Here is a 13235-nt window from a genome sequence, read left to right on the forward strand (position 1 = left end):
GGGAGATACTTTCACTGACAAATGACTTTACAAATAACTGACAGAGGAAAAACAAGATCCCGCTCATCTCCTTCCATCTCCCCAAGTCTCTCTGCATGTCTCTCTGCATGTCTGTCTGTCTTTCAACCCTTGTATTGCTCTCCCTCTCTCTCTCTCTCTCTCTTGCTGGCACTGCCAGGTAGAGAGAGACATCTGTGATCATCAATCTTATCCACCAATCTTTACCATCTCCCAACACTTCATCTCAGAAAGCCCTCTCTACTTGATGTCTGACTAAATTAGATTAAATGACTGCTTTGTCAACCGCCCCAAAGGAAAGAGAGAGAAACTCTGGAAAACTAATCTCGACTCTACTCACACACTAAAATGGTGGCTGGCACTTCCATATCGTATAATGCAATTTCCCTAAAACTATTGTAGATCAGCTCTCCTGGTGACAACGAATGAATAATAAGCATGCATTCTGCCATCAGGGGCCATTTTGGGTCCTTATAGTTACAGAGGTTTTTTTTTTTCTCTCCACATTTTGCAGTCACCACACATGTTTTAGGAAGCCAGTGTGGAGACAAATTATGTGTAAAGTTTGATACAACCTTGTCTGGGGAACACTGATTGCCCTTTGAAAACCTCAGTGTAATTGTACATTGACTGATTTGCATCTGTTACATGCGAACACTAGACTTATGCTGAATTTGTCCCTCTGTATGTTAAATTAACTGCCCCAAATCTCTACAAAGTGTGGTAAAATGCAAGAAAGACTGGGTTGGTTTACAGCCTTGAATATTATACAGTATATCAGCACATCCTTGAGTGTGACTTGGCTTTATTCTGCCATTTCCATCCATACACCATATGACCTCATAGTTCTTTACCCACTCACCTAAACCACCAGGCACCAGACAAACTCACCAGTCTCCTATTTTCAACTGTATTTATACAACCCCACATTCCCCTGCCTTCTGTCTTTCATGCTTTGGACTCCCCATCGTACCACCTCGCCTGCTGTCTATTGCCTGTACCATTTCCTCAACCGACTCGTTTGTCCTCTGTGCGTTTAGATAATCTACTGCGTTCCCCCCAAACCATCTGTGACTGTTCTCAGCAGGTAAACCGGAGGTTAAAACTCAATTACGAAGAAAAACTATCACGGAAAATAACCCTCAAGCCCCAGGGGACGTGCATAGTTGCTGTGTTTGGGCTGAATGTGCAAATAGGCAGTTGACCTATTAGTCAAAGCAACTTAACAGACATTGGTGTGAGTTTGCTTTGGACTCTCTTCACACACACACAAAAAAAGAGTCCAGAACCTTAATGTTTCAAAGCTGCACTAAAAAATCTACAACAATACACACACACAGTCGTGGAAACACTGTTACGCGAAAACACTGACACTAATGCTTTCACAGTGACACAATAACCCCCCATTTTCACCCCCTCCCTGTCACGCCTCCAACCAAATTAGATTGTGATTGCTCTTTCCGAGGTCACTTTTAATTAAACCGAGATGAGAACATGACACACGGGATTAAGCCCATCCAATCCACTTCAAATTATGAATTCATAACTAATGCTGCCGCCTATTGCTTTCAAGCATGACCCCCGTATCATTCATGTATAAAAGCAGAAAGGAACTCCTCTAATTGTCTTCTTATGCAGAGATAAAGAGGGAGATGATGAGAGGGGCGGGGAAGTGTGTGTGCGTGCGTGTTTGGTATGGAGAGGATACAGCTGAAACACGTGTAAGGAGCTAAATTAATTCTAATGTATAAATTCTGTTTGAATGTATGCTATTTTAAATTAATACTGACATTAATATATATTAGGGGAAGGACAGAGGGAGGGTAAAGAGACCAGAAGAGCTGGAAGACACTGGATAATGCTTTTACACAGCAATGCCATGTGCAGGGCTGCAATGATAAGAAATTGCAAGTCGTTCCCTGGGGCTGAAAACTGAAACGCTTATGTGTCCAAAAAAAAAAAAAATGCATTTCCTCGAATGTCCAATAGAGGCTTCCTGGGATAAAACATGGTTATTCTGTCTATGGCAACTGTAAAAGGGATTTCTTTTAATAATAATAATAATAATAATAATAATGATAAATGGCCGAAATGGTCACAGGTTGCTAGCCACTTCACAAAATTAGGTGGTTTCAGGAACCGTCGATATGGCGATGGCCTTCGAAACTAAATCTATGGTAAACGGGAAGTAGGGTTTGTCCATGTTCATATATCACCAACGGTGGCTTGCTATACAACAAGATCAAGACAAGACAGCCCCCATTGCCTGTAGCAATGACACTCCTTGATGGCAGCAGCCATCATCAGCAGGCACAAGCAAATGGTTTAGGAACAACTCAAATAAAACATAAAAAAGCGCAAAGTGTTGACCTGGCCTCCAAACTCACCAGATCCCAAACTGATCAAGTATCTGTGGGATCCACTGGAACAAGCCTGTTCCACAGAGGTCTCTCAACACCCCCACTAACAACATCCTATTGGCAGACACCACACTCATGGAGACCCATGTCCATTCTCTGATGATTCAACTGTTCTGGAAGCACAAGGAAGATCTACAAAATATTAGGGAGGTGGCAATAATGCTATATCTTATCGGTGTATATGTACCGATGTATTCACTTAGATGATGATTTTGTTTGTTTTTTACACCTCATTAACTAATTAAAAAAACTGCTAAAAACCTGCTTCCTTACCTCAGTGATAAAAGCCTTGGCAGTAGCTGGGCTCATGAACAGCACGGCTCTGCGTAGTGTATCCCTATAGCGATGGAGCTCCTCCACGCGCATTGTTCTGAACAGACTTGTGATCATCATATTAATATTGGATTCCACCTTCTGAAGGGATACGTCCATTCCCTGCTGAGACGTCCGGTCAAGAAAATCCTCAATACCACGGATATCTGAAAAAAAAAAAAAAAAAGTTATATGGATATAAAAGTGTGAATATATATTTGGTATGAGGGCAAATACACAGTGCATTTCCTTCAAAAATACACACAGATTGAGCACAAATACGAAGACCCTCGCTGGTGACTTTACACCATTTCCTCTGTAGCAGCTGATGGGTTATCTGTCCGCATGAATGGGTTCGGTAAATATCCCAATTCATCAGCTTTTACTGGCAGTCTTACTGGTCTCGGTGCATTTGTATTACTCAAATCATGTCAACGCTGAACAACTTCCTTTCTGGAAATTTGAATGCACAAGTTATTCGGTTGACGTGTCCTTTCCCAAACACATGTAAGTAGATATGGAAATTCATGAAAACAAAGGCATATGGTGGTGAGTCATCACCGGTGGTAGGCTTTTTTGTTGCTGTTGTTTTGGTTCACTGACGTACATACTTTGGCTTATTTATATGTGTCTTCATACAGTTTGTGTTTATGCTGTATGGTGGATTGGCTGCGTCTGCTCCAACACGTCTTAGGAACATACTGTGTATTCGCCTACACATGCAAGAGTTTTTGTTTGGACAGTCGCAAGGGGCTAAATTTCCGGCTTTTATAGCAGCACACCAATTTTTTTAATGGAAATTCAAGGAATTCCATTTCTAACCGAACATCAAATCAAACCTTCTAGTTTCTAGTATTTATTCTGGTCCTCATAAAGTATATATCCTTGACCTTTTCTTTTCTATTAATCCACACTTCCTCTCGGTCAAACCATTCGTTATTACAAGACTGCGGTCTCTGCTAAGCGGACGACAGATTATTATTTTTTTTTTTCAGTTTAAGATCAAAGTTTAATAACTCCTGGTGATATGATTGAATATATACTTTGGTTTTGTGTTATCCCTTCATTCAGATGCACGTTGAATATTTGTGTTGTGTGAATGGGCCACATTAGTCACAAATTGTCTCATTTTTGCTAAATCCAGTACACCGTCTGGGAGCTAAGAGAATAAATAACTCTTGACAATGTTAAGAGTTTTTGATTAAAGCATCAGCCCCTGTAATTATCACCACTGAGACTTATTTTTCCATGATAACAAAACTAGGATACTGAAGTCAGTATTGTTACTGCCTGAACTCTTCTATTTTTTAATGAGCTACATTGCAGGTCAAGGTAATCCTAATTAAAGCACTTTGGTTGAGACCACTGCTAATGATGTCAAAGTATGTGTGTAGTTATGTGGAGCAACAACCTAATGATCTATTTGATATGGAAAATGGATGACACTGCCGTCATTGCCATCTGAGCAATTAGCTGGATTGATTAGGCTTGTTAGGGGCCACAGGGCTGGGGCGACGATGTGATTTCATCACTGCCACATTTAGGAGGTTTAACAACATATTATGAGTGGATATACAACACAATAACATTCAATTCTGAACTAAAGGTAATTTAGAAACAGTGCAAACTGAATCCTCTGTGAGTTCAGGCAGTTAAGGAAGAAGAAAATGGAAAAAAAAAATATATATATTTTTTTTTACAGCTTTTGTGTGAGTTTGTCGGAAACTGCATCAACACCTTTTGAAATCAAGAGGGCACACCTTGTCAATCTTTGTGCAACAACAACAACGTGACACAGCCGGGACAAAACGTCACGTAAAAGTAAAAGCGTTCCGTGGTTAGAAAGCTGAAATTTTCCTCTTACAACTTAATTGCTTTTCCCAGACATGTACACAGGGAGCAGCAGCACACGCATGGAATACACATGTGCAGAACTACAGAAGACAGCAGATGGGCACCCAGTGTTTACAGCGGCGTTTTAAATTAGAACAGATCACATTAATGCAGATGTGAACGTCTTGTTGTGTTTTCCCCATACACGAGCATGTGCCAAGCACTAGTACAATAAAATAATTACATAATTTAGAAATAACACAGTCTCTTCATGAGCTACTTGTGCGTGATGATGACAGGGAAGGGTAGATGGGCATGCACAGAGAGCGAGAGGGCATCTTTAAATAACAATTCTCTGACTTGTCCGGGAGCACAGAGTTAGAAAAACATTAAAATCGAATTACTACTATTAACTTGCAGGAATCACTGGCAGCCCACTCATCGCCATCATCAATTCTCTGACTCTTAGTGAGACGAAACATGAATCAGATAAGAAAAGAAAAGAAAACTAAAGTCTGCTACATATTCAGGATAACATATAAATAGCACATATATGAAGTTGTCATGTACTTAAGGGTGTAGGAACAAAAACCTTCACACATTTATCACCAAAATAAAATCTCAGGGCTGTCGTTTATCATGGCTGTGTCACATTTGCATTCACTTACTCACTCCGACTCTCATCAATAAACATCAGAGCAAATATAGTCAGAAAGATGCATTATTGTGCATGCAAGCACACACTACACACATTGTAATTTCCTCCGTCTAAGCAGATTTAAGCCCACTTCTTAAATCTCCATATTTATCACGAAACAACCGCTGCCGTTTATAATCCTTGGTTCAAAGCTTCATAATCATTTTACACTGTCTGATTTATGTTCTCTGTGGAAGGAAAGTTAGTTTGTAGATGTACAGAATTGAAAAGCTTTATCAAGACATAATCCACAGCTGCCTATTGTTATGAATAACATTTTTTAAATTACAAAATTAATGTCGTTATGCCGCTGAGATTTTACCAACATCAATCAGCCCAAGTTTATGTAAACTTTGGCTGTGTCTGTGGCTTCATTTTAGGCATTGTACCTGTTCATCTGCCTGTTGTTTTTGATGTCTGTCTGGAGGGTCATCCTAACTTTACTTGCCATCAACAATTCATTCTCCACACCAGCTTATAGTACAGGTTCTGTGTCTAATGCATTTGCCATGCTTCACTCTGTGAAGAGCTTAAAGAACAAACCCAACTCTCTCCCTTCATACAGCTCATTCAAACGCACTGGATCAAATACTAAACCATGCAAATAACTTGCCTGGGCCTTTATGTGACAAATATATATGGACTAAGTATCTGAACACTGCATGCAAAACAAGTATGAATGCAGTATAGCAATGATATGTAGCTAGACATGTACACAAGATGTACATGTACATGCAGTGGTGATTTGTAAGAATTGCATATACTGTAGTGCACATTCGTTCATTTTCTGTAACAGCTTGTCCTCCGTCCTCTTAATTTACACTTTAATTTAGAATTAAGAAGCCCCAATTAACCTAACAAGCATGTCGTTGGGAGGAAGTACCTGGACAGAACCCATGCAGACACATGGGGAACATGCAGACTCCATACAGAAAGGCCCCACTCATCATTTAATGGTCAGTGACATTCAAATGCTGACATGTGCTGGTTCAATTTTACACAGTTATAATAAAAAATAAATAAATAAAAATTCTCATTCCTGAGATCAAAGTTTGGTTGAGCTCCTGCCTCCTGCTGTTTAAAGGACAAGGCTTGAGCATGTACCTCCCCGCTGCTGAGCAGATCATTGACTGTCAGCTACTTTCTGTAAAGGAGCTTCAGGACATGACAGTGTATAAAAAAGTCAAGAGAAACTGCCACCGACCTCACCCACCCAGGAAACCATCTGTTTGAGAACCATTCCTCTTGGGAGACAGTACCAGTCCATTAACACCATGGTCACACATCACCTCAACAGCTTTTCCTCAAAGCACTGTCCCCTTACTCAACCACTCCCCCTGAGTCTCCCATGCAAAGACATATTGTGCATTCCCATAGGCCTAAGCCTCTTTATGTAATAGATATGACTGTGTTACTGCTGCCATGTTATCCACTGGCTCCTAAGTGGTCTTTACAAGATTGCCTGTTTGGAGTGCCTGTAAGCCCATACTTACTGTATAAGTCACTACAGGTCATCTTTTGTTTAGTGTAGCATCCATACTTTTGCAACATTCATTGTTGTTATGCTTCACAATAAAGATGACAGCAAAGATTGAAATGATACAACCAATAGTAGAATAAAGCTCTAGCCATGTCTCCAGTGTGGATAGAACGTATTGTATTCACTTCAGGCATACTGAGTCTTGGGGTACTTTCCCATTACCTTGAAGTAGGCCACTGTGCATCACTGCTTTTCAAGAGTTACACAAGTGCAACTGAAAGGTATTTTGTGAAGAGAACTCACTGACTACAATGGGTTCCATAATTCTTTTTGAAACAATGTTAAAACTTGTATGGCAAATGGTTTTGTGTATATCCCTTGCCCCCCATTTGTCACCCTACCATTCTTCCCCCTGTATCCCATCTATTCCCCAAGTCCCTGGCTCAAAGTGGAAGCTAGAGTTAATGTAGTGTAGCAGCCAACGGCACGCAGGGATTCCACCTGCGTGTTCCGAACAGCTCAGCGGTACTCTGTCTGTGTTTCCTCCCTTGCTTACCTCCCTCTTACCCTGGCTTTTTGTCTCCACCTTCCCTCAGTTTGCTTTTTGTTCTCCCGGGCCAAATCTCATGTTGGGACTGCATAAAGTGCAAGCTGTTAATCTACTTTGAGATGCGGACTCTGTGCCATGTGCAATGTCAATTCCACTCTAGAGACCAATGTTTGCATCTTATCAGACATCCTGACAAACTGTACCCCATATAAGAGCAATGACTTGCGATTGTTCTCTTGCCTCATCTAAGCAGTGGTTTGAAGGACGAGTACAATGGACTGATAGAAAGTGAAGAGGGTGAACTTCTGTGAGACATTTGTGCAAACTTTTGTGCCTGTGAAGTGTTTGAGGTCACAGTGGCCTAGACCTCTAAACAAGTTTATCCCTGAGTCTAAGTGAACAGTTCTGCCAAATTTGAAGCAATTTGCTCCTGGCGATATCACACTCATCAGAATGGGACGCATAGACAACCCGGAAAACATAATGCCTCCAGCCACAGCTGCTATGGAGCCCAGAGGCATAATAAATTATGGGATGGCTTAATGAAACGGTTGCTGATGTCTGCACTAAGAACATCCTTTGGCGGAAAGATAGTTGCGGAGGAAAAGAAATTCAGGAACTTTGCACTGTGGTGAAGAGAAATGGATTAACAGTCTAAAAAAGAGGTGTTAACACATCTGATGATGTGTTCCATAGTGTGGGGGAAAAGGAAAAGCATCAAGCATCAGGAAACGAGATTAAGCCCACGCACCTCCTTGGCTCGCTATCAGAGCCTTCCTGTTGTCCCGTCCCTCTCCTGTGGCCTCCTTTCACTCCCTTCAAATTTCAAATCCGCCCCACCATCAGATGATAAATACTTGACTTTGTGATAATACACCTTGACTTTGCATCTGACTTTACAGCTTTAGGCCTTTCTCCTTCCCATTAGTTTTGTCTCAAACAGATTCTCCCTGCAGATATTTAAACATTTGACATACAACTATTGTTAGAATGCTTTAGAAAGAGGTTCTGTCCGTCCATCCATCATAACAGCTTGACTGAGCTACCAGACCTAGCAGGCTTTTCCCAATGATTGGTGCTTGCTCTCCGGCTGGGAGCGATGCTTGATTGCCCGTTGTCCATATCACAATGTGAGTTCTTTGCTGCCGTGGAATCCAGTCTGACAGAAATGAGTTTCACACGCTGGTGCGACAAGCTGAGGAAGTAGGGTAGGTGTGATCTTGTATTCTTTTCCACCCATTTAATGCCAGAGTGAGGTCTTATATGACAAACTGGAGTAAGGCTAATGAGAGCAGAAGAGAGAGTAAAATTTTAATTCATGGAGGCTAAGGTTTTGTCAATACTCAAGTATTTGCAAGAAACAGCAATTATCAGTTGAATTTCATTTAATGCCAAAAACGATTACTTTTAGGAGAAAGAGACTAGATGACAGTAAATCATATCATTATTATTACTATTACTAGTAATAACTAATTTACAGGTAGGTGATATGAAAAGGGGGAAAAAAAATCAATACAGAAATGGATTTTTGTTTGACCTCGAGCTCGGTTTTGTTTTGCTTTTAGGCCAACATCCGCTTTGCTTTGTCTTACCCCTCGGCCATTAATGCTGGCTATCTTTTTACCTGCCCCAGGCATTTCACTGTTGTAAGGCTCACAAGCACTGGTCCTTATATAATATGGATTGAGCCCTGAAATTGAAATTTTGTAGGTTGAACCTGTGGCTGAAACTGTTCAAAAGAGCACCCTAGGGATCTGAACCTAGAGTTGGGAAGTTTACCCATATGGGAAACAAACGCCTTAAGCCCTAAATCATCGGCAGTCTAACTGACTGGCTATTGCTCTCAAAAATCTGCTATTCCTTTAGATAGAAATGTCTATCTCTATCAGCCACTGTATGCTTTATTCTACTCCCTTTCTTGACCTTGTTCATCCTTTTTCCCTCAAAGCCCCAGGCTTCACATTCCCACACTCCCCACAGAGAGCTTAACCAACAGCTGTTAAAAACCAACACTCCATAGAAAGGCTTTGCACCTTTTAGGAGTGCACCACCTTCCCCTTCTAATCCCCCCCACAAACCTCTCACATTCTCTACTCTGCCTTTCATATACCTTAAGTATCTAAACTTTTCTCCAGTTCTCTGAGCTCCATTCTTTTTTTTTTTATTTGCCACTTTAAATATTTGTTTGATCCTCACCCTCCTACGTCTTAAACTGCAGTGGCACCATCTCAGTTGCTCTGACTATTTAAAGAGTGCTCTGTCTGATTTAAAAGTTGTAGATAGATGCCCATTTTCATCAAAAAGTTACGTCTTGTTATTCTAAACTCAAGTGACCACTGGATGTGTCTGTGCTGCTGCCAGAGACATGGGTTTGGTAGGTCAACACATAACACTCCCTGGAAATAAGCTTGACCTGGGAAACTACAAACTAATAAGCATTGGATCAGCTCCAGGATGCAATGCAACTACAATCTAGGGCTTTCCCTAATGTACTATGTGACATAATACATCTTTCTTTCATTCACTGCCCTGGTGGGCACTCTCTATCTTGATGGATCCAACATCTACCAAAAACCTTAAACTGAGTTTTGGTTTTGTCATCATCAAAAACATCTTTAAAGAAGTATATCATACTTTCATGTTCTTGGTGCTGTTAGAGCTCTCTCTGCTGTGCTTTGGTTTACCTCTACTTCCCTCTAGCTCAGCCTTTTTATTGCTGTGTCTTTAGCAATAAGTCTCCCCTCCAGTGACCTCCAAGGATGTAAACTACCACTCTGGGGTCACAGGAAATTGTAAAAGGTTTTTATACACTTTCTAGTTCTTTTTGTATTCGTCCTTTTTTTCTTCTTTTTTTTTTTTTGCCTGACTGCCTTTTACTATGCCGCACCAAATCTGCTATGCTTTCAGATCTCTGTCCCTATCCCCTTTCTGCTTTAGTGTTTCTGTTTTCGCTTATGCTTTCACAATCTCTTATATCTTTTTCTGACGTGCTCTCTGTCTCCTGCTGAGTAAAATTGTTCAAAGTAAGACATGACCTCACCGTATAGCTTGTAGTTCTTTGATGTCTGGCTCATCGGTGTACCTGTTTGCCTGCATCTGTCTCAATTTGCCATATTTCATCAAATTTTTCTTTGCATAGCCTCCATGTCTTTTCACCCCTACCTGCCTTTGCCATCATGGTATCTCTGTGCCTCATTAGTGTTAGTCTATCCATCCATACATAGTTAGAAAGTACTTACCATTTTTTTGGACTGGCAAAAATGATGAAATGATAAATGATTCATTAAAAACTTGCCAGTCAGAATGCCCAATACCAAACATGAAGGAAACAGAACGGCTGCAACTGTTTCTTCTGGCTTAGATGTAGCGGCAGTGATGATGATGAGCTGCGGTTATGGAGGTTTAACATCTGGAACAGCTTGCAGATTTCTTATTTATCCGGGCAACACTACACACAGACTGTGCAGAAGCTATTGAAGATGGCACTGTGACACTGTTTCGAGGAGGCGAGAGCGACACAACATGCGAGAGTTGCAGGTTGTGAAGTAAAGGCGTGTTTCATTTCAACTCTGCAGCAGAACAGTAAAGGGAGAAAATGTTAGGTGGTACCCGATGAACCAAAGCCGTTGTTTTAAATAGGCTACATATTGAACATTGTTTTGCTCAAGTGTTCAAGTAATCTGAGTTTGTTGTCAGTCTTTCATCAGTTTGGCTGTGAGTGTTATTGGTATGGATTTTTTTTATTGTTTTTTATATGTGTATGTATCCTGTGTATACACAGTCAAAAGTTCGGGTCACCTTCTCATTCAATTCAGTGAGAAGGTGTGTCCAAACCTTTGACCGGTAGTGTATTCTTGCCTTTTATTTGTCAAGTCATCTGTAAAGTAACCTGTTTGTTTCCTGGTGTTCCAGCCTGTTTTCCCCAGTTCCACGTACCTTGGTTATTGCTTTCATTTTTGATTTGATTTCACCGGTTTTTGAATTTTTCGATTATATCTGTCTACCCTGCAGCGCTTTTTGTTCCAGATTTCATTAAAGTTCTTTTGCTTCCTTTTGCTCCTGCCTTCCCATGTGTCCTGCGTTCGGGTCCCACCTCGCCACTTAACATAACACAAGCTCTCCTCTCATCTTCAACCTTCTGCTGTCAATCATGTCTCATGAAATTAAGATGTAGTTCAAATACTGGAACTTGTGGGTAAACCTGTCAGTCACACGTCAGATGTTAGACTTCTCTTCTTTGCACTGCCATATCTGTGGTACGTTTAAAAGGAGTGCCTTTGTGTCTTAATTCATTTGTGACTTATTCATGTCCTACCATAATACTGGCTGTGTGACTTGTGACTGCAAACAGAAGGTGCACAGCTGAACCCGAAAAGGCCAGTCGCTAATTGAAACACACAAGACCGTGGAGGCTGGAGCCTATCCCAGCTGCCATCGGGCAAGAGGTGGTGTACGTCCTGGGGCAGAGGTCGCCAGCCTACCACAAGGTTAACACAGAGAGCTGAGCAACCATCCACATCTTCAGCCGATTTAGAATCACCCACACGGAGAACATAACAAACTGCATGGCTCAATAAAACATTAAGATGAAATCAAGTACAAATGTTATATTTGCAAATTTTAAAACAAATATATTATCACTCAGTTAAAGTCAAACATCTGCTGTTCTGAATTTGAATAAGGCACTGCGTTTTTTCTTTTTTCTTCATGATTTTTCTCTCTTTTTCCTTTTCTGTTATTTATTTTGCTCATTAGAAATCCTCCACATAGCTCCCTGCCGTAGTTTTTTCTTTGCATAGTAGTGATGTAAGACTTTCACGCTGTTACTTTGGTCTTCCTTTTTGTAAAACGACGTAACACTGGTTGTTGCCATTGTCACAGTTTTCCTTGTGTGATGGACAAAAAGGAGGGAAATTATGGTAGACCCATCTGTCCCATCACAAGCTGGGTTTACATGGAGCCAAACATTCCAGTGACAATTGGTTTAGAAGTGTTGCATATAAACACCTCAATTGGTGGCTCAAACCGGACAAAATTCGGTTTCCCAAACCAATCGAAAGTTGTGAAAAGGTGAATCGGAGCGAAGTCAGGCTCAGTTCTGTCTACACATGATCTGTCTTGACGTAAAAGTGCAGTTTGTTTCCTCAACTGGTCTGGGGCACCATGTAGAACTTGTTTTAAATAACAACTCTGAACAAACTAGACATCACACGCTTAGACAGCAGAAAAAATAGAAATGAACCCTTTGAAAAGGTCCATCAAAAATTCATTTAAGCCGAGACAGATTGAAGCGTCTAACAAATTTGGAACCACTGGAAAACCTTGAAGACCGGCTACTATAAGGCTAAACAACACAATAGCAAAAGTGGATATGACCCCACAAACTTTCCAAATCAAGGCAATGCTTTAATAATAAAAGTGTAAAAACAATAGCAACTACTATGCTGATAGACGAGAGACCCACACGTCTGTAAAACTGCTGTTCCGATTAAAAGCACATAGTATGTACATAGTTGACCGGAAACCTTCAATTGGAATAAGAAAAAGTCTCCATGTAAACCCGACTACTCTCTCACAGGTGAATTGTTGTTTAAAGTTCAAAGAAAGAATGGAAGAAGATATCAGGATGTGAAGTTTTAAAACTATTAACACACTTCATTACTCTGACAGAGGCACGATAAAGCGTCCTGGCTGATATGGTGACGCCTGAAGTTACTGTGGGTTAATACTACAGATCACAGAATTCCGAGGCAGCAAAAGCAACTAATGAAGATGTCAGACTGTAACTGGCCGTTTCCATGAGCAACTGTGATCTGATTTTATGCTGCACACAGCACAGGTCTGTGAACGGCAGGGCAAAGTGAAGCAAGTTGTTCATCTGACTGAGAAACTGTCGCCTGCAGCTCTTCATCCAGCAGCTCACTG

General features: G+C 40.9%; 1 protein-coding gene across 3 annotated transcripts in view; it reads right to left on the reverse strand.

Annotated features, from left to right (window-relative positions):
* The window catches only part of grid2 (glutamate receptor, ionotropic, delta 2), a 447760-nt gene that overhangs the window by 177905 nt on the left and 256620 nt on the right, over positions 1-13235 (reverse strand). For all 3 annotated transcript variants that reach the window (XM_047591180.1, XM_047591181.1, XM_047591182.1), the window contains exon 4: positions 2712-2917. In XM_047591180.1, the coding sequence (XP_047447136.1) occupies positions 2712-2917 (206 nt within the window). The remainder of the gene's footprint in view (positions 1-2711; positions 2918-13235) is intronic.

This window comes from Mugil cephalus, chromosome 8, assembly GCF_022458985.1.
Source record: "Mugil cephalus isolate CIBA_MC_2020 chromosome 8, CIBA_Mcephalus_1.1, whole genome shotgun sequence".
Classification (NCBI taxonomy): Eukaryota; Metazoa; Chordata; class Actinopteri; order Mugiliformes; family Mugilidae; genus Mugil; species Mugil cephalus.